The sequence below is a fragment of the Ruditapes philippinarum genome, unplaced genomic scaffold, assembly GCF_026571515.1.
Source record: "Ruditapes philippinarum isolate M1 unplaced genomic scaffold, ASM2657151v2 ctg6367_1_1_1_1, whole genome shotgun sequence".
NCBI lineage: Eukaryota > Metazoa > Mollusca > Bivalvia > Venerida > Veneridae > Ruditapes > Ruditapes philippinarum.
In genome coordinates, this window is record NW_026865133.1 from 70,636 (window position 1) to 93,581 (window position 22,946).

The window sequence follows — 22,946 nt, forward strand, 5'->3', positions numbered from 1 at the left end:
CTTTCCTGGATAACTAACCAGTACTTTTTTTAATTTCTCCTGAATGACCGACTAATAATCCTACATGTTTTATTATTATTATTATTATTATTATTAAATCAGAATGAGCGACAAAATCTATTAGACTCGATGTCAGAGATCACCTATCAGGGAAAATTTCTGCCTTGCCAAAGGATCAAACCAGGATAACTACTATGTGTACCCCCCCCCCCCCCCTATTGAGCTAATCGGGTGTTCTATATCCATAACTGCTAGATACCCCCCTTGTGTCTTTAAGCATTGGAGCTTCAGAAATGTAGCCACCGTCTATACCGGCGTGTTCGTAGCTCAACCAGGTGAGATGGCTTTTACCCTTGGTGTTGCTCAAAGTTTGTAATACCGAGGTTCAGGAAATCCATGTAAAATTATTAAAGGGAGGTAATACACGTATTTATAATTCCTCAAATTGAACATTATAGCCAGACAAGTCTAAAAGATAAGAACTTTAATTACTATATACAATTAACAATGATTCTTTTTACAATATTTTCAATAAGAAATGTGTAAATATTACTCACAATGGACATACGGCCATAAGTTTCAAAATTTATGAGTCAAGTTGCTAATAACTGACAGATTTTTTGCTGGTTAATTTTTCACTGCAGAAAACAACAAATTTGTCACACAATTCGTTAAATGACATTAACTTACAACATATTTTTGTATTACGTACACATTAATCTTAGTGTAAAGGGACAAAATATCCCCTTCGCAAAGTTTGATAGGTATATATTTGAATTCTATATATACACGTGTAGTCTATACTGCAATTGTGTTTTTTTAGTTTTTATATTACGTTTTCTTAACATTATTCAATGGAAATAATATACAGCTTTTCAGATTATTTCTCTTATAATAGCAAAGGTTTATATAGGAATACTTTTAAATGATTAAAAAACTTTATCAACTTCTATAATTAAGTCATAATGTCGCATTTTAGTAGTATTTATTACCTCCCTTTATTGGTAATATTGTCAAAATACATGTACATAATTCAATTTAGCACAAAGTTATGATTTCAATTCATTTCACAGTATATTTTATTTGATTATATCATGCATATCTATTTCTTTAAGTGCCCCAGCTTATATATAAGTATTCAAATTTAATGTTTTTAGGTTTTTGGACCACTGTGGAGTTACTTTAAATATACATACAGTATAATACTTAATCAAAAGCTCAACATGTGAACAAAATATTTCTACTCCACAATATCATATTCTAATATTACCCATATATTTGAAATAAATAACTTAACAATGTAATTTAATTATCAATATATATATTTCATTGTAAAATAATACATATTCAACATTTTAACAAACTATTAATACCTATAGTATATCATGGTAAATCAGTTCAATGAATTTAAATTTATACAAACAACAACAGTATTGCAATAGCAAGACAATATGCAATCAAAACAGACAGATTTAATGAACTTAAACAGTAAAAATAGTATATAAATATTTCAAAAGTATCAAAATATGTATGTCCAGGCACGAGGCTACTTGATGTATATGAGAAAGGTTACAAGAGAAAAAAAATGACCCAAAACATTTAAAATATTAACCAAATATGCAAAATATCTCAAATTAATATTAAATGAGTATCAAAGTGATCACAAACTGGAATGTAGAACATTTTAAAAAAAATTAAAAAAATAAATAATAATAATTATATCAACCTTAAAGCTGCATGCCTCCAAAATATTTGAATTTCATGAAAATTAAAATTAAGAAAAAAGTACTAAGATTTTAAGAAAAATTAAAATATTCACAATTCAAGAAGCAATTTACATGTTATATGCAATCAATGACTGATTTTGCAGTATTATTAAGCATATTTCTACCGCATTAATAATAAAGTAAGGGCTGTTATTGGACATTTGGACCTATTTTTGGTAATTTTCATAGATTTTAAGTGACGTTTTCAATGTTCACTTGACAATATTGAACTGTTCAATTTTTAAAAAAATCATGAAAATTAGCATGAATCTGGAGGCATGCTGCTTTAAACAAATGTGTTCATTTTATTTTATTTTTTTATGACAGGAACATGTGATTTTAGAAAAATATTCTCAATCACAAAAAAACACTTTCAGAAAATAAATTTATGTGTAAAAAGAAAATGATAATTCAAATACAGTTAATTTTTTTAAGAAAAACATCTTTCTTTCCAAAATTACCTTTTTTTTATCTTAAAAAAAAAGAAGAAAATTATGGTTATGAATGTTACATTCTGTTCTGTCCCTTCTCAAAATTTCTAGATGTGTAAGGGACATTCAGTTTTCTTACAGGTTGATTAACTTTCTATATTCAATCATGCAATCAATGCTTGGTGATGGTGGTGGTAGTTTTCACTCCAGATTAAACAGTGTGTGGGTTTAGTTTGTTTACCCTCGCCACCGGTAGTGTTTTTTGTTATGCTTTTATATTAACTATTCTTACACATACTCATTGGAAATAAGATATAAGCTTTTCAGATTATTTTTTGTTATAATAGCATAGACTTATATAGGATTACTTTTCAATGATTAAAAAAACTTTTATCAACTTCTATAATTAAGTCATAATGCCCAATTTGAGGAGTATTTTTTACCTCCCTTTATTAGTAATATCTTCATTTGAATTACATTGATACATGCAATTATACATAAACTAGTAATTTCTTACTTTCTGACATTTAAATACTAACATTACCATCTATCAAAATCACAGCACCATGTATTGAAACCACAGCACTGTTTTTTTTTAAACCACAGCACCGTTTATCAAAACAACATAAACCATATGTTCCATGTATTAAAACCACATTTATGATCTATCAAAACCACATATTACAGTATAACAACAGAAGTAAATTCAATCTAAATAAAACAAAAGTAACAATAATCATGATTGTCATGATTTATCAGTAAAGTAACATTGATAAAAATTGACAGATGAACAATTTGCATATCTAATCAACAGTCATTACAACCCCCTGAACAGAATTGATATCCTCGATCTACACAATTCAACATCTACACAGTAATGGCTATATCACAAATAATTCATAACCTGTGCTAACTATACAAGTCATATCATTCTGATGTCCTTATTTAATTCGATTTCTTTCCGTTGTCAACCTTAGCTTTCATTAGTTTTCTCGTCTCCTTGGTAACCTCGCCAATGTCATTGAGAAGGTTCCTATGCAGGATTGCCGATGCTGCGACTAGACCAGCGTGCAGGGCACCACTGAACCCAGCTGATATCAAGTCCTGACCTGAGGAAGAATTTATCAAATTTTTGTTTTTATATTAGTCATGTCAAGAGTGTTCAACAAAGGTAAAGGTCACATGACAGTGCTCACATGACATTATCAAGTCATAAAATGGTGTAAGTCTCACGACAGGATTTGTTGCATGACACTTATGGTGATTTTTTGTCTGTTTTACTAGTGGATGAAATTTAGATTTTTCAGATAGCAAATTAATAACCTTTCATCTTTGATCCACATATTTTTTAAAACTTCCTGAATCTACGATTTCATTGCCTTTATCAATAGTTACAATATCAAAGTCAAGAAAATAAATTTTACAGTTTTCAACCATGGTATCAATTAAGTCTGTTAGTTAACCAGTCAGCCATCCTGCACAGACTTGTAATCTAAAGATTGATGGCCATGGTGGTTCAAACCCTGTCAGTGTTTCTAAAAAGGTTATCTTCCAACACAATCTATAAATTTTAAGTTAAGGACTATTTCTAGGATAACTTGAAAATGAGAATAGCAACTATAATTTTGTCTGCTTAAAATGTTTCTGTTCTCATATTCTAACAACATGCCAAGTTTAAAGAAATTCTATTGAAAAGTTATAGTTTTGCCAATATGTCTATAATTCTATAAAAATTAAACCCTTTCATTAAAAAATGTTTGTACAATTTATCTCTTATCCTGTAATTTTTTAAAATCAAAAATACAATGCTTAAGTGATCAACTCACCAGTTAGGTAGAGGCCAGGAATACCTGAGTGAGCCCTCAGGTGCATAGATATATCTGGTTCATACCTCCGGATGTTATGCTCTAAACCGTACATCTCTCCCTCGGGTTGTCCCAGGTAGTGCTTGTTAGATACAGGTGTACCCACATCTATATAGTCTAACTATAAAATACATGAATACAAGTTATATAATAATTATATACAGAGCTTCTATTAGGTTCCCAAATATGAAAGTCAAAAACTGCAAAATGTTTAGACACTGAAAGTGACATTAAATAGATATAGAAGGAAAAGCATTATATTTTGGAAGTCACAAGCCAAAATCAGGAGTAAATAACTTCCAAAACTCCACTTATGGAAGCCCAGTGTATATACATAGATGCATTCTCAAGGCTAAAATCATGACCCTTCTATGAGTAAAAGTAGGAAAAGCTACAGTTCTTTTCTTAGTGACATAGCCTTCATTGAATATTTTGGTACATTTAAGCTGTGGTGACCTTGGCCTTTATCCCTACAACTGAATGATAGTCCATGAAAGGCACCGTAACTTCAATTGTCTCAGATCTTAGTCAATAAATGAAGGTGCTATGACAATAGTAAAATGCACAGACATACAGATTGTTTAATTTGGTTGTCTTTTAAGTAGCACAAACACTATAAGGTTCTACAGCCACTTTCCAACTTTACTGATGGAGGTTGACCTCAGGTGCCCCTCTGTGCATTACATGAGGCAAGAGTAGGCACCTGACTAGAATCATCAATGTTTCATAAGCTTTTACTCTTATTAACCCTTTCACTGCCATAGGGACGGATTATGTCGTCCCTGTTATTTTCAGCGTATTTGCCATATGGACAGCTTTAGCCGTTTCTATAATAATAGTAATAATAATAAATTAATAATAATAATAATAAAAATAATAATAAATATAAAGAAAATTATACCATCGACAATAATTATTATTATACTCACAGATTTGAAACATATATAATTATTATAATACTAATAACAAATAATAATAATTATATTGATTAATAATAAAGTAATTTCTTAGAAAACCCTCTGGCAAATAGGTGATCAATAAAACAATAACCCTCTGGCAGCGAAAGGGTTAAGAAAGCATAGAATGTTTTGTATCTGACAATATAGCAAAGACTAAAGATGAAATTCCTTTACCTGTATGTAGATATTGAAGGACAAAAGAAATGAGCTGAAATGAAGTTTTTAGCCCAAAAACTACTGGCATAGGTCTTTTAATATAACTACTATGTCCTATATAAAGAATTGGTAAATGCCATTACCTTTCCTTCAACACTTGGGTAAAGTTGTTCCACCTGTCTCCACAACTGTTGGCCAAATTTCATCTTGAGATTTTCATATTCATCGCCACGATGTTTCACACGACATTCCTCCCACTTCTGTGTCCACTCCCACGGCATCAGTGTGATTATTAACATGACAGACTTTCCTAAAATATAGGAATTTATTACATGCTTTTTGGTGGTTTATAGAAATATATCAGTGAAATAAAACTGATAATTTCACTCTTTTAAACAGTGAAATTATCAATTTGATAATTTTACTGTTTTGAATATTTGAGCCCGTTACTTTGATTCAGTGAAATACAAGCGTTCACAGTACTGGAAACCAACTTAATTACTTGTTTTATTATTTGGCGCCCTTTTCATTTTAGTACTAGGTAAATATGTCTTTTTAAATGTTTCTTTGCATATAATAAAAAGAAAATTTGTTTAGTTTAATGTAAGATCGAAATATATTTCACCTTGTGAACACTCCAAAAGTTCATATTACACTCGTGGCTGCGCCACTCGTGAAATATACCTTTTGGTGCTCACTCTGTGAAATATATTCTGATCTTACACTGAAATAAACAAATATCCTCTATACTATATCTATCAATTATCACAGACTTTCCTACAATAGAGCAATATCATATCTATAAATTTTGAGCATTTAGGGTGTTAGAAGCACTTACAGCTGCAAGTGTCACTTGAATGATCCAGAATCCATATAAACATGTTTAGTTAAAGCTCCATTATGCCCCGAAAATGCTTTTATTTTCATTTCTCAAAGCTTCTTATGTTTTGTATCTTGTTATATTATTACTCATTGGTAAATTCCTGAACCAATCTTTGCATCTGTTGCATTTTGGTAATAAGTAAAAATATAGTGGTTCAGCATTTTGAATGGATGTAATTTATTAATCAGCGGTGAGAGACCATTGAATATTGGACTCAACTGTCTCACAAAATTACTCCTCCACCACAAGTCAAACCAGTGACCCTTGTGTTAATAAATCATACATAAAATTGTTATTTTATAATAATAGTACCTGGATATCTCTCCTCAAATGAGGAATCTTTAGCCGAGGACGAGGATATAAACATAAGAGGACATTCTGTTTCTACAGCCTCCTCCAGACTCTTTGACTTGAATTCTTCCATATCTTTCTCATAGTCTATACTGAAATTACAATGAAAAACAAAACCTTAAAACCACTTGAAATAATGATGTAAACTAATGGAATAACAATGAAAACTAGATAACATCAAAGAAAATCACAACAAAAAAATTATAGCTTTTGATTTATAAGTTTTGTACAGAAAGGAAGTCACTTTTTATTTATTAGTTTTGTAAAGAAAGGAAGTCAGTGTTTGATATCAATATATTAGAATGAGGCTACCAATTACTTGTAAAATTGACTGATTCCAATGGCATATTAATAGTGTACATAGAGCATTTGTAGAGGATATTAAATGAGAGTTGAAGTTCAAAACTGATTATATTGAACAAGCCTCTGGTGAGCATATGTTTTTATTAAACTAGTTCAATAAATTCAGTAATAAACCTACGCGAATATAATATTCTATTTATTACACACCCAAAATATAGACTGTTTACAGTGAAAAAAAATCTTTTTCATACATTTTGTGCATTTTACACTATATTTGAATAAAGCAAATAACATTCCGTCAAAATATATGCACAGCTGTGCAATATTTTTACATAGTCGCAAAAGTAGAACAGATGAGTGATTAAAGTTGAATATGTCAGAATACAACATTTTATCTTGGAGAAATGCAGAAGAAATCAAGCTTGTCTAAACTAGTATAGTAAAGCCTCGGCAGAGCAAACCTTTACAGGACAAAAATCTCTTTACAACAACATTATTTCTTACCAAAGTAAAGACTATACTGTATATATTCACTAAATTTTAACTCTGTACAGCAACACCTCTAGGCAACAACCAAAATATATGTCTCCCAAAGGCAGTATCTATTCTAGGAGGGGGGATTGGGGGATTCACTCATATTTTTGAGAATTCCCCCCTAATTTTTCAGAGGAAAATTTTTACAAAAAAGATTAACAAATGTAATAAATTCTCACTTTTCGATAAAAAAATAACCCTCCTTTTTTGACTCCTAGAATAGACACTGAAAGGGTGTTGCTCTTTCTAAGGTTATACTATATTTTAATATATACTAACTTTAAAAATGCCCATGTGTTACTTTTCTTCAGTCCAAGCTCTTGAGAAGATCCATTCATTCCAATAAACACAGAAACATACGATATACTCGGTCCAACTTCCTGGATATATTTGTATAATGCTGAAAAAGATATATGGAGATAATTATCTCCTAATGAAGATAGCACTGAATGTTTAAGTATTTGATATATAAGTAGCAAGAAGATGTAAATATTTTGACTTGAATACAAAATACTACATCACTATAATGTACTATAATGTATTATTGCTAGAACAGAAGAAGACTCAAATTTTTGGAAAACTTTTTGGAAACTGTGCCAAGACCCCAAAAAATAAAAGTTCTTTTAAGAATACAAAAACTAGCATTTTTTTGGCTAAATGGGCCTTTAATGACAAAGTTGAGGTGAAACACAATGTTGGTTTTCAACTACACTTACGAGCTTTGACCGCTACTTCTTTTGGTAGTAAATGTTTGAATGTGTTTATTACACCAGCATCTGATATGATCTTTTTAGCAAACAAGTCGACGCTGGTGCCGTTCTTGGAAACACGCACACCTAGATATAACAAAATGAAAATACACATACATTAAAAAATTCAGAAACATTGAAGATATTATTATTATGTGACAATAAATTTGTTATGTTTTTTTCTTCAGACACTTTGTTTTCAATTGATCATTAAACAAGGCTTAATGATTCAAACATTTTTTGATAAAAAAGGTTAATCAGAAGTAAACATGTTTAAATAAACATCATTAGCAGCCTTCACTTGCATTTCATCACCATTATATCATATACTTTGGACCTGCTAAAAAGGTATATAAATCAAGGAAACTCTAAAAAAAATTTATATATATCAAGGAATCTCTAAAAATAATATATAAATATATATATATATTAAGGACACTCTTAAACTTATTTAATTCTTATGTGAATTATTTATTCTTATGTACCATGATCTATGGTAGGTAATTCAATCAATATCCAGCTTTTAATGTGAAGAGAAAAATGTTACATTCACTTAATTTTCATTTATACATTTTTGTACTTTTAAACCTCGAAACTGTTACACAGCACTAGAAAACTTGTGCAGAACACAAATGCACCTCCATTATTAAAAATAATTATTTGTTTAACAGAAGGAAATGACAATAGAAGAAAAAGTTATTATCGTAAGACTTTAAACCTGGTAAAACCTGCCTAGTCAAATAACAACAAATCTTATGATTTTAATGTTCATACTAGACAATTCTAAAATCAGTCATTTAAAGAAAGCTATATACGTACCATGAGCACGGCCTTTATCATTAATGAGAATATCTGTGACAGGGGCGTCTGTAATTACACGTCCACCGTATCTCTCAATGATGGGTATAATCTGAAAGGCAATCTCACCCGGTCCACCATATGGATAGAAAGCTCCCGGTATATAATGGTTGATAAGAGATGCATAGTTCACCATACTTAATCCGCTTGGCACAACTCCTTTAAATAAAGCATTGCAATTATTAACTCTATCTCTGATAGTTTATACAGAACTTTTTATTTCAGTTTGATTGTGTTGGAAGATATAAGCTTCTCTCGAATCAGTTCCTGGAACCACTAAGAAACAAGTGTTAATAAAGTTTTTTACTCATGGAAAAAAAGGTGTGCTCCTGAAGGGTATGAACACATGAGGTCAGCAATCTTTAGATTACAAGTCTGACATGTTAACCATGCTGCCATTTTAATTAAACTTTCAATTTTTATAAGGCTGCATGCCTCAACATGAGCCAAAATATATCAAGAAAAATTAAAGTTAACATGAGAAAAATGTACTAAGATTTTTCTAAAATGTGTGCAGCTAAGTTATACACTTACCAAGATCACCAAATATGTAAGCTAACACGGCCTTGAACTCTGCATTATCTGTAAGCTCGTCCAGGACATTTTTTACTGATTTCCGACATAATGTCAAATATTTCCTCATCACCAGGTCATATATTCCTGTCTTTATAACTATCTGGGCTAGCCAGCGGGGGATCATCTTGGGAATCATCACACCTAGGTAGGCAGCATCTGAATCCTAAAATACCATTAAATCATCACCAATAAATTCTGACTGAACTAATCTAAATTTCTAAAATTGATTTTCAATATGAGTTAAAATATTCCATTATCATCTGTCACATACTTTTTGGGTTCATTTATGTAAGAATTTTATTTTTATTTATTATGATGATTAATTTATTTGATGATTTTTGGATCTAAGCATTGTATTGATAATATGTATATGATGATAATAATAATAATATGTAAGTAAAACTATTCTTTACAAAAAGTTGAACAAAAACAAGAGGGCCATGATGGCCCTGAGGTCGCTCACCTGTATATAGGCCCCCGGAGCGGTTTCCCCTTCAAGTGATATATAATTCATGTTTTTTTTATCAAAAACTCTCACGAAAATAACTGTAGAGCACAAATTTTTTGGACAACCCTCGTAGCTATATTTTGAAGCTTTACATCTGGGAGAAGACCTTATATCCTTCTTTGTATATTATTTCAAGCACAAACAGGTACCTGAGTATAACCATCAACATTGCATAAGCTGGCTGGATAGCTTTCTCACATTTAGGATGTGACGATGCTTGCACAGCCCGAACCTTTAGCGGTGAGAGACACATGGGTTAAAGTCAAAGACTGTAACCACTCTGCCATGGACGTCCCTAACTACAATAAATTCTGCCTTTAAATACATCTAGTATTGTCTTACCTTTAACAGTTGCATGAATTTAGCTATGGCCTCTTTTTCTGTAGGGAACTGTTTCTCCAGATGTGAAGCAAATATTTCCTTGGAACCAGATGCCATTGTATACCACTTAGCTTTCTCTGGGCTACCAATGGCAACCTACAACAATGTACAATATCAGATGATCAACTATTTAATAAACCCTTTCTACAGGCAATATTAAGGCTCTAGTTTGTTTGCTTTAGGTAACTAGAACTCCGCGAGTCGGATGTGTCGCCTTGTGAACAATGTAGTTTAGGAGAAATGGCCAGGACAAAAATGAAATATGAAAAATAACAAAGGGCAATAACTAAAAAAATAATAAGTGCAGAGCAGCATATCTGTGCACTGCATTTCTTATCAATAAGATCTATCATTCTATGATGTTTCAAGTCCATAGCTTTCATACTTGAGGAGAAATGACCAGGACAAAAATAAAGTAAGAAAATCAACAAAGGGCAATAACTCAAAAAATAAGAAATGCAGAGTATCAGTTCTTATGCACTGCACTTTTTTTTAATGAGATCTATCATCCTATGAAGTTTCAAGTCCATAACTTTTATACTTTCCGAGAAATGGCCTGGACAAAAATTAAGTATGAAAATCAACAAAGGGCCATAACTCAAAAATTAAGAAATGCAGAGTACCGATTCTTGTGCACTGCACTTCTTCTTAATGAGATCTATCATCCTATGAAGTTTCAAGTCCATGGCTTTTATACATTAGGAGAAATGGCCCGGACAAAAATAAAGTATGAAAATTAACAAAGGGCAATAACTCAAAAATTAGGAAGTGCAGAGTACCGGTTCTTGTGCACTGCACTTCTTCTTAATGAGATCTATCATCCTATGAAGTTTCAAGTCCATAGCTTTTTTAGTTTTAGAGAAATGGCCCGGACAAAATTAAAGTATGAAAATTAACAAAGGGCAATAACTCAAAAAATAAGAACTGCAGAGCACCAGTCCTTGTGCACTGCACTTCGGGTTATTGAAAGAAGCATGCATACCAAGTTTGAAGTCAATCAGACTTATAGTGGCTGAGTTATGCTCCGGACAAGCTTTAGGGGACGCCGACGACGACGCCGACAACGACGCCGACACAGACGCCGCCGACGCCGCCGACAAAAGTAACCCCTATATGTCACCTTTTCAAGGCGACACAAAAACAGTGTATACCACTTACCTTTCTGTTGGTTACCAATGGCAATCTGCTATGTAATAAAAAAAATACTACAGGCTATATTTAGACTATAGCATTTTGTTTGTTTTAGGCTCAAGCCAGTCTTCAGCATATTTCAGCAATAAGGCAGTTTTTTTATTGTGTCAGAAAATATTTTAGTAGATTCATGTACAATCAGCAGTAAATAGGGAATGACATTTAGAATTCAGAAAGTGTTACTTTAACTAGACCTGTTTTGCATTTCACTTCTTAATTAGATGAATTACTTTGTGAATAATAATGATATTTGCTGGTATTTATACAAAATATTGATTATTTTCAATGTGAAAAATTGATCACTTAGTAATAGTTAAGCTATACATATATGAACACTGTACAAAAGTGTACAAACAACAAAAAGGTTTCGTATATTCTAAGAAATTGGACTGCCGACTTAAATAGATTCGCATAGTCAAATTTGTTGTGGGCAGTGTGTTCAAGAATGGCTTCAACTACTTCTTCTTTGAAAGACTTTGCATTTTGACCAATGTAAAAAATAGCTTCAAATCTGTGGTTTATTTTTAAATACAAATGTATTTTCAACTAGGCTTCAACAAGACTTGATTTGCAAATACTGTATTGAAGGTTTGACAAATTTAGAATTAATGATACTAATTCTTGTGGAACTTATAATAGCATCATAATCATCTAAGATATTACATACTGCATCAAATTCCTGGTCCATGGGTTCCCAAACAACTTGTCCTTCTGTAATCTGATCTATCAATACACGTGTCTTATCACCTTCCATCATCTTTCCCACATAATGGATACCTCACAAAAACAAAACAGTACTCAATTTAAACAATAAAGTCACTCTACTTCATCCTTAAACTCATTTCTGTTAGAGAATCTTTATAAGAAAATCAGGAAAATATGTCCTTGTAAATCTTGAAATATTTAACAAACTTTATAAAGAAATCAATCTTCCAGTAACATTAATTTATAATGACTAATACATAGAAATTCCATTCATTACAATGTTTGTCTGATTCATTCATCATCTTGAAATATTATCTTTTACTGTCGGTATTGAGAACAAGTTCATTTCATTTACACTTTGTCATAGCAAGTGAGACTTTATAAGTGATCTAATCTGTTTATGAAAATTGAAAAAAACTTCAAAAAAGCTTAATGCAATACCTGTGTCAAACTCAAATCCTTTATCTTTAAATGTGTGACAACAGCCCCCAGCACGGTCATGTTGCTCTAACACTAGAACCTTGTAGCCGGCACGCCCAAGAAGCACAGCTGTAGACAACCCTCCTATACCACTTCCTATCACAATAGTGTCTATATTCTCTGGAATGGTTTGAGACTTGAATTCTGGAATAAATTCAAGACATTTAGATACAATACTCGTTCTAAGCCCTAACAGCCATTCAATTCAAAGTAGAATACTATTAAAGCCAGGCTCTGAGCCTGCTCATCTGTGCTGTATGACCTGAGGCTCTATACAGTTGGCTACCAACTTCAAATTTCCATTATATGTTTTTTACAAAGTTGATAATGTGCAGTTCCAAAAACGGAAGATAATTCAAAAACAAAAAGAAGGTAAAATAATGGATTTTGAGTTAAAGCTCCAACAGCCCAGCCACAAATGAAGCACATGCTTCAGGTAAGTCCCCCAGCTTTAAGTATACCTGAAATGTACTTCAGATATACTTACAGATAATAAGACCTGCTTCACCTGAAGTCCCACAGACTTCAATGATACTTAACAACCATACTTCAAATGAAGCCCCTGGGACTTCAAGTATACTCTTCCTAACACATACCTGCTTCAGTAAAAGCCCAAGGAACTTCTGCTGGAAGTGCCAGGGACTTTGTTGATACTTTGTAAACATTAATAAATAGATAAGAACAGTAATGGGGCTTCAATGATGCTTTAAACACTTATTAGAAAATATAAAGCATATTTCTAGGGACTTCATATGTACTTTTGAGTCTTGAGTAAAATTTAACTCACAAACACAAGTGATTGTAACATAATATAAACCATGTGTAATTGGTCAGTGAGGGGTCAAGAGTTTCTCCTTGCTGTTTTCATAATAGCCTGTGTTAAACTCGCCTATCATATATAAAAGAAAGTGTTAGATAAGTGGGGTTTACAACATGTAATCTAATATCCTGAACAAATCTGGCTCTCAGAAAATTCAAATATTTCTCAGGAAGTTTCTTTGGACCTCAGTGCTTATAATTTATAAAGATGCTTAGGACTAAAGTTAAACATGTGCCTAAAGTGTCATTTAGATGAAACAACTTTATAATGTGAACTTTAATGAAATTATAATGGGGCATTAAATGAGTTCTTCAATCAGATGGATTAATGGAAATTTACTATTGTTCAATGGAATAATGGTAAGCTATTTAGACTTAAATTAACACTTATAATTTTAGTTTTTGTTTCTCTTCATAAATTTTACAGATGTCCTAATTTAAATCTTTTTCACTGAGTGTTATTAAAGGGGAAGTTTTAAATCTGCATTTTTCTTTACATTATGTACAAGTAAATTACATGCCTGTGCAGGTCATGATTTGTCATAACATTTACATTCTGAGGGCAAGGGGACCCTTCTGTTTCAGTAAATTAAGGGTTATTTTAACAGTACAATCAATCACATAAAAAATGGAAACAATATTATTTTACGGTTGATAGAGTTTATTAAAATATTTCATTAGATATAGATTTATACCCTTTAACCATTTAAAACTTTATATATGTAATTTATGATGCTTTAAATGTACTTCTTCAATGATGCTTTCAATGTGCTTCTTCAGTGACGCTTTAAATGAACTTCAACTTGATGCTTAAATTGTACTTCTTAAGATATATAGTGTTTGATGCTTTAAATATACTTCAATAAATGATCATGCTTTAAATGTACTTCTTTATGTTGTGCTTCAAATGTACTTCATTATTAATTTCAAGCTGATGTTTAAAAGGGCTCCAAGTGATGCTTCTATTGTACTTCTGGTAAAGCTTTAAAGGTACTTCCTAAATTGATACTTAAAATGTACTTCCCTGAGCCTACCATGCTGAGCTTGTAGGTACTACCTGAGTGATGCTTTATATATGCTTTCTTAAAAGAAGTATCTTTGAAGCATAATTTAAATATTTTAGACGGAGCTTTAAGTGTACTTCCCCCAGTTCGAGTGAATGTTAAATTTTGCTCCATAAAATAAAGTACACTAGAAGCAGGTACTTAAGTGATGCCATATTGATACTACATTGTGGGGCTTTATAGGTACTTCTATTGTACCTAAAATGTACTGTATTTGTGGCTGGGAGTGCTTTTCCTTCATTAGATACTTTTAAGGAAGGTTTACATGTTATTCTCCAAATATGAGTTTATCCGGATTTGAGAACTGAGAATCTACATCTAATTTAGAACTTTTAGCAGAGCCAACACCAATTACAAAGCAATTATATAACTGTGATTGTAGACCTGACATGCATGTACATTTCTTTGTGTTAATTAATGAAACTTATATTGTACATATAAATGCAAAATTAAATATGTAATATATATTTTAATTATATATTAAATAAAATGAATTATTTTTCATATCAAATTGTGTAAATAAAAATTTCTTAAACTATTAGTATCATTCTATGAGAAAACAAGCAATTATCATAGTATTGTAAGCAATCCATAAGTCCCCAGTACCGGATGGAACCCCATCAACATTCTGAAGGGCCATTGGCCATTCACTAATTAATGTTTTTACAGTAAATTTGTTGGAAAATTTCTTTAAAAGTGATCACAGGAAACAGTTTTGTTAAAAAGACAGACGGACTGAAGGACACTCTAAATTTAATATTTGAAACATCCGTTACCAAAATATAACAATTTAAAAAGCAAAATTCTTAAAGAGGAGATAACTCTGGAATTAAAGATGCAATTTCATAAAAATTTTCAGCTCTTTTTGACTCATCACGAATATTGTTATATTTGCCATGTTTTAAGCCTATTTGTTGCCAAGGCAACCAATATTTTTTCAAAATAAGAAGAACAGATAAGACATGCATAATCACAAGACTGCCATCTACCCATATGTCAAGTTTCATAAAAATATTTCCAGTACTTTTTAAGTTATCACTGGATTCAGTTTATGTGTAAAATTTGCCATATTTTCAGTCTATGTGTTGCCATAGCAACCAGAATTTACAAAGAAAAAGATGTGCATAATCTCCAGACTGCCATCTACACATATTACAAGTTTCATAAAAATACTTCTATTACTTTTTGCGTTAACACTGGATCCAGTTTATGTGTAAAAATTGCAATATTTTCAGTCTATTTGTTGCCATAGCAACCAGAATTTTCAATATAGGAAGAAAAGAAAAAGACGTGCATAATCTCCAGACTACCATCTACCCATATTTTAAGTTTCATAAAAATATTTCCAGTACTTTTTGCGTTGTCACTGGATCCAGTTTATGTGTAAAATTTGCCATATTTTCAGCCTATTTGTTGCCATAGCAACCAAAATTTTCAACATAGGAAGAAAAGAAAAAGACGTGCATAATCTCCATACTGCCATCTATCCATATATCAAGTTTCATAAAAATATTTTCAGTACTTTTCAAGTTATCGCGGGATCCAGTTTTGTGGACGGACGGACTGACGGACGTACTTAGCAGATGTGTTTGTGGGGTTATTCCTTTGATCTCTTAACCCCACAAGAGCAAATTTTTTTAACCCCATAAGAGCATTTTTAACCACATAATACATGTCTCTACGGAATGAACCCCATACAGAGTGCCTGTACATAAACCTAAACCTCATAATGTAGCTTTCGTCTGCTCGGACTGACAGACAGACGGACGGACAGACGGACGGACAGACGGACGGAGGGTAAACCTAAAGTCCCCTCCGGTAAACCGGTAGGGGACTAATAACTTTAAGTCAGATACAAAATTAAATAGTCAGCAGTTCAATGAGGTAAACAAGTGTTGATTGACATATATAAACTGTACTTTACCAATGTTATATTAAAGTTTATCAGATTTCTGATTAAATTATCACATATAATAGAAAAGTCACATGTATGTTTAAAATTAGATTTAGTAGAGCCTGAGTTATTAAGTACACTTTATTATTTGATTATTTTGTAACTTATTTTTAATGTTTTACTTTAATCATTATCACTTACTTGATATGCAGACTTTTTACTGTGAATCATGTACTCATGTATCATAGTTTGGGGACCTTTCTGTTGAAAATGTGTCAGACTTAAATCGTATAAATATACATGCACAGTGCGTTAACTGGAGTTCAGATATTAGTTACCCACACTCCAGAGAATGCCCATTGATTGGCTCAGTTTTGCTGGGGTTTACTTATTGTGAGAGAAAGGGAAAGCGAAAGAAATATCATATTCAGATGCTCGTTGATTGGTTACTTTTTTCTGGGGTTTCATATTGTAACATCAGGGAACGTGTCGTTATGTTTGACTATGATACAAAAGAGAAAAAACATCAAAACACTCGACAATCTGATATATACTCGAGGGCTATGTCCCCTCGTACAAATCAGATAGCCTTGTGTTTTGATGCTCTTTCAATTATTTATGTTATAGAGAAGACAGAAACTTTAGCTTTTTTTGTTTATCTGTAATATATTTCTATTTCCTGTTGCTTACAATTGAATGACATGTACATGTGCATAATTTTTACGATGAAGGCAGTAAAGGAAATCAGGATACTCTGGTTTAACATACAACTTACATGCAAATTTATGACAAATTATTCCAATTGTAAGAGTTAAAGACAGATATTCCATGATGTTCCAGCTTGTCCAAAAGGTTCCAACAGTTATCCATTTTACCCAGTCATTAACAAAATCCTATCTGAGCATCAGAACGAAATATTATTTCGGTCAAGCTATATAAGTCAAATTGTTTTAATACGGGGAAGTCAAAGTCCGGGCCCGCAGGGCTTTGGCTTCCCAGGCCATAGACTACAGGTGTATAGTTAAAAGAAAATCAATAAAAAACAAGAGGGCCATGATGGCCCTGAGGTCGCTCACCTGTATATAGGGCCCCCCCCCAACCCCCCCCCCAACCCCAACGTTGCAGAGCCAATTTAACGTAAGGCTTTATTTGCACAAACTCGATAGACACCCATAAGAAGATGTTTCATGCTAAACATTTAAGCTCTAGTTCATTGGGCTTTTTAAAAGATTTTTTTAAAGTTTTTACTATACACATATAGTTAAAAACAATGACACCCTGGGGCCGGCCAGTTTTGACGCCAGGGCTTTTTATTGAACAAACTTTGTAGACACTTACTAGAAGATGTTTCATGCTTAATATCTAAACTCTAGCTATTTGGGTTTTTTCAAAGAAGATTTAAAGTTTTTGCTAAACACATATAAAGAAAATCAATGACCCCCGGGGCGGGGCCAATTTTGACCCCTGGGCTTGTATCTGAACAAACTTGGTAGACACCTATTAGAACATGTTTGATGCTCAATATCTTAGCCATAGCTCTTTGAGTTCTTTAAAAGAAGATTTTTTAAGTTTTTACTATATGCATATAGGGAAAATCAATGACCCCCAGGGCGGGCCAATTTTCACCCCAGGGCTTTTATTTGAACAAACTTGGTAGACACCCATTAGAACATGTTTCATGCTAAATATCTTAGCTCTAGCTCTTTGGGTTCTTTATAAGAGATTTTTTAAGTTTTTACTATATGCATATAGGGAAAATCAAATGACCCCCAGGGCGGGCCAATTTTCACCCCAGGGCTTTTATTTGAACAAACTTGGTAGACACCCATTAGAACATGTTTCATGCTAAATATCTTAGCTCTAGCTCTTTGGGTTCTTTAAAAGAAGATTTTTTAAGTTTTTACTATATGCATATAGGGAAAATCAATGACCCCCCGGGGCCGGGCCAATTTTGACCCCAGGGCTTTTATTTGAACAAACTTGGTAGACGCTCATTAGAAGATGTTTCATGCCAAATATCTAAGCTCTAGCTCTTTGAGTTCTTTAAAAGAAGATTTTTTAAGTTTTTACTATATGCATATAGGGAAATCAATGACCCCCGGGCGGGGCCAATTTTCACCCCAGGGCTTTTATTTGAACAAACTTGGTAGACACCCATTAGAACATGTTTCATGCTAAATATCTTAGCTCTAGCTCTTTGGGTTCTTTAAAAGAAGATTTTTTAAGTTTTTACTATATGCATATAGGGAAAATCAATGACCCCCCGGGGCGGGGCCAATTTTGACCCCAGGGCTTTTATTTGAACAAACTTGGTAGACACTCACTAGAAGATGTTTCATGCCAAATATCTAAGCTCTAGCTCTTATGGTTTTTTAAAAGAAGATATTTAAAGTTTTTTCTTTCGGTTGCCATGGCAACCAGAGTTTTGCATGGAATTAAATTCTTTGAACAATTTTTAAAGGTGACCACCAAAGGAACATTCCTGTGAAGTTTGGATGAAATTGGCTTAGTGGTTTATGAGGAGATGTCATTTAAAGTAAAAGTTTACGGACGGACGGACGACGGACGGACGAACGATGGACGGACGGACGCCGGACGAAAAGCGATCACAAAAGCTCACCCTGTCACTTTGTGACAGGTGAGCTAAAAAACAATTAAAAAATATAAAGAATTCTATAAATATCAATGAAATTTTCAGTGTCAGTTCTAGTTAGGCGCCACCATTTACAATGTAACTCAATGATAAAAGGCGGTGTATTCCGATAACGGAATAAATCTCAATTTTTCGGATTAATAATAATCGTTCAGTGTTCCGAGTGAAAACGGAAGCGGGTACATATAATACCGAAAGAAACCTTTAATGGAAAAATGAAAGGATTTTTTACCGACTTCCCCGTTCATAGGCTTTGCCTAATTTCATATTAGCTCAGGCCATAAATTATTAGGCCTAAATATTTCAACTGCTTTAGATTTACTAAGTTTACGACCTGATATTACATAGATGTCAGTCTTTGGGAAGGGCAACAGTCATATATTTAATAAAAAGCCCTGGCACACAATTTGTTGGGCAAGCCCTCAAACTAATGTAAAACTTAAAAGGCAAGCAGTATATGCAATACTCCCAATAGTTCTGGTTAAATCCTATAGGTTAGACCCTATGTATTTTTCAGGAGTAAAACTTGTATATAGTATCAGATATAAACCTCTTAAAACATTCAAAAGGTCTTTTAGTGTAAATGTAAATTTAATTTTATAAACATTCTTCACATATGTACACTTTGATCATAATATTTGACATTCCTGTAAATTTTGGCTGAAATTCAACAAATAAAACAGCTCTTTTTTCATCTTGGAAACGCACAACCCTCCTTTATAAAACTGACATGTCCTTAAAATAAAGAACCTTATATATCTCAAACCTCTCCAAGTATCTCTAAATTCTACTTTTAGTTTAGCCAATGACGTGATTGTCATATATAATTTACACTAAACAAAACCACAGGGGATTCTGTCATTTTTTTTCCTTTCCCACTAAATAAAATAATGACAGATTTTCCTGTGAACAAAATGGAATGAACAGAACCTTATATCCTTTCGACGGCCAATACGAGCGTAATAAAACGTACCGAAAAATCGACTTCTCAAAAGCCGGGCGCTATAGTCATAAGAAGGCTATAACGTAATAACCCGGTATAAAATTTTGGCTTCCTGAAAGCCACTACTGTTTGTCGTAGGAAGGCCACCAAAATTTAGTTTCAAATGACTAAATTCTTGAAGTTTACCTTTCATTTATTTCATTCTTTTAAATGTTGTTCAAATAAAAACACCAAATATGTTAATTGTATAGTGCCCTTTATTGACAGATATACTCACTCACTGTAAATGTTTAGATGTACAGTACACTTTTTAATTAATGTGGTAATCAAATCAATATCCAAATTAATTGAAGAAAATCTTCTAAATGGTATAGTATTTTAAAATGCATTTATTGATACATCAAACAGAGTTTCTGTAAGCAGTTCTCTTATTTGAAACAAAAATGAGTTGAACTTACAATATTCACGTTGAAAAGCATTATAGTATCAACCACCCTTCCTGAGAAAAATTGATTTTCATTGATTTTCAATAATTACGTTTTAAAACGTTGTGGACGTTTTACTCAACAGGGTATTCTAATGGGCTATATCGGTAAATAACGTAAAATTTACCGTTTTAAAACGTTCAGGACTTGTTTTACAAAAACAAGGATTGTGAGTCTGTTTATTGCAGTTGAACGTAATATAAACAGTGTTATACGGTATGGCTTTGTTGTTTATCGTATGCACTTGAACAGCCATAGCGTAATATTTTGATTTTTCATAAACACATTAAAAAACCAGAATGTACGAAAACGAGGTTTTTTAACCCATTGCTTCATGAGCATTTTGTGAAAAATGGCTGTTTTCATTGAAAAGTCTCCCGTTACAAGTTCAAATTGCTATAATACTATAAAAACTGCTTCAACACTAATCAAACTTGGCACAAATGTTGACTGGACCATTGCCCTTGCAACAACATGCTCAGGCTTAAATTTTCTGTTACCATGGCAACGAGGGGACATCTCAAAATTGCCAAAAATCACTATTTTGCGTTGATTTTTTCCATCAAAATTGATTTCAAAGTGCTGCAACTTCTCAATGGATTGAGATAGAGTCAAATGCTTTTCAGCGTTGGTTACACGTTACCTTATGATCAATCTGGGGTCATTTACAGCCTCTCACAAGTCCAAAATTTTCTTGGCGATGAGGGGGACTCCGCCCCCCTTCAAACCCCCCAAACAGAAGGGGCACATCCCCCTTCTGGCAACCCCTGATGTATCTTTTGCTTGGGGGGCCGCGCCGAAAAAGAGGTCACTTTTTTTAACAACATTTCTCAAACAAAAACAAGTGTTTGGGGCCTAAGTAAGGCATTTTTCATCATTTGAGACAACAAAAAGGGGGGGGGGGGTGAAAAAGGCGTTAAAAGGCGTGTATATGAATAATGGGTTAACAGAAAATGATGAAAATACTTGAAATTACCCTAAATCGCGTTTTTTTCATGTTCAAACATGGCCTGTCATATAAATTTGAAGAAAATTTGTTGTTTTGTAGATTTTTTTATTTTTTTCATTAACCCATTGCTTCATGAGCAATTTGTGAAAAATGGCTGTTTTCATTGAAAAGTCTCCCGTTACAAGTTCAAATTGCTATAAAACTATGAAAACGGCTTCAATACTAATCAAACTTGGCACAAATGTTGACTGAACCATGCCTTTGCAAGAACACGCTCAGGCTTAAATTTTCTGTGACCATGGCAACGAGGGGTATACTCAAAATTGCCAAACATCACTATTTTGCGTTGATTCTTTTCCATAAAATTAATTTCAAAGTGCTGCAACTTCTCAATGGATTGAGATAGAGTCAAATGCTTTTCAGCGTTGTTACACGTTACCTTATGATCGTTCTGGGGTCATTTAGCCTCTCACAAGTCCAAAATTTTCTTGGCGATGAGGGGGACCACCGCCCCCTTGAAACCCCCCAAACAGAAGGGGGCACATCCCCCTTCTGGCAACCCCCTGATGTATCTTTTGCTTGGGGGGCCGCGCCGAAAAAGAGGTCACTTTTTTTAACAACATTTCTCAAACAAAAACAAGTGTTTGGGGCCTAAGTAAGGCATTTTTTCATCATTTGAGACAACAAAAAGGGGGGGGGGGGTGAAAAAGGCGTTAAAAGGCGTGTATATGAAGTAATGGGTTAAGGGTTTGCATGACACAAAATTCAAGTTTTACGCTGATTTACGCTACGGTTTCTAGAAAGGTATATTTTTGATACGTTTAACTACGCTATGGACGTCTGTCGTAAAATAAGACTGGCTTTCAGAAATGTAAAAATTCGATACGTTTTCTTACACTTTGGCCGTCCTACGGGTAAAGCGGATGGCTGTCGAAAGGTAACCTAATTAATTCGGCGTGAACGGTTTGACCCATTTTACAGAGTTTTTTTTCTTACTGTCACAAAGTTGGAAAAAAGACAGCGCCCGTCCAAAATTATCTCGGTGTCTCTTTGACAAGTCTAATTAGATTCTAGTTGGACTAGTCGAAAGGATATATACTCCTGGTTTAATAATCCAAGAGATTGCCATTTAACAATTTTTTTCATTCAATATTTTATACAACATTAAAGAAAAGCAGATCTACTTACTTTGTTTCAGTACCTTTTTCCTCAATTTATGATCTGTGACCAGTGGTTTTGGTGGTCTGACATGGGCAACCGAGAATGGATTTCTCCCGGGTTTTGGACCCGAAAATAAAACTGACAACGCATAAATGAAGCAATACAAAAGAAGAAGGACAATAATAATCCACGGATTTGAAATAAAATAGTTTGATATGCTTGATAATACTCCCATTTTTTATTAGATTTTTTTCCTCAAAAGCATTTAAGTTGCTGTCTGCA

At 32.9% G+C, this 22,946-nt stretch overlaps 1 protein-coding gene across 1 annotated transcript; it reads right to left on the reverse strand.

Moving 5' to 3' along the window:
- Nucleotides 1–1,737: 1,737 nt before the first annotated feature.
- Nucleotides 1,738–22,946, reverse strand: LOC132727956 (all-trans-retinol 13,14-reductase-like). The gene is made up of 12 exons (XM_060713560.1): nucleotides 22,692–22,946; nucleotides 12,658–12,840; nucleotides 12,179–12,288; nucleotides 10,282–10,416; nucleotides 9,390–9,594; nucleotides 8,817–9,014; nucleotides 7,965–8,084; nucleotides 7,528–7,648; nucleotides 6,373–6,503; nucleotides 5,321–5,487; nucleotides 4,024–4,183; nucleotides 1,738–3,306 (listed from the first exon to the last, which is right to left on the reverse strand). The coding sequence occupies exons 1-12, from the start codon at nucleotides 22,897–22,899 to the stop codon at nucleotides 3,143–3,145; spliced, it is 1,902 nt and encodes a 633-aa protein (XP_060569543.1). The 5' UTR covers nucleotides 22,900–22,946; the 3' UTR covers nucleotides 1,738–3,142.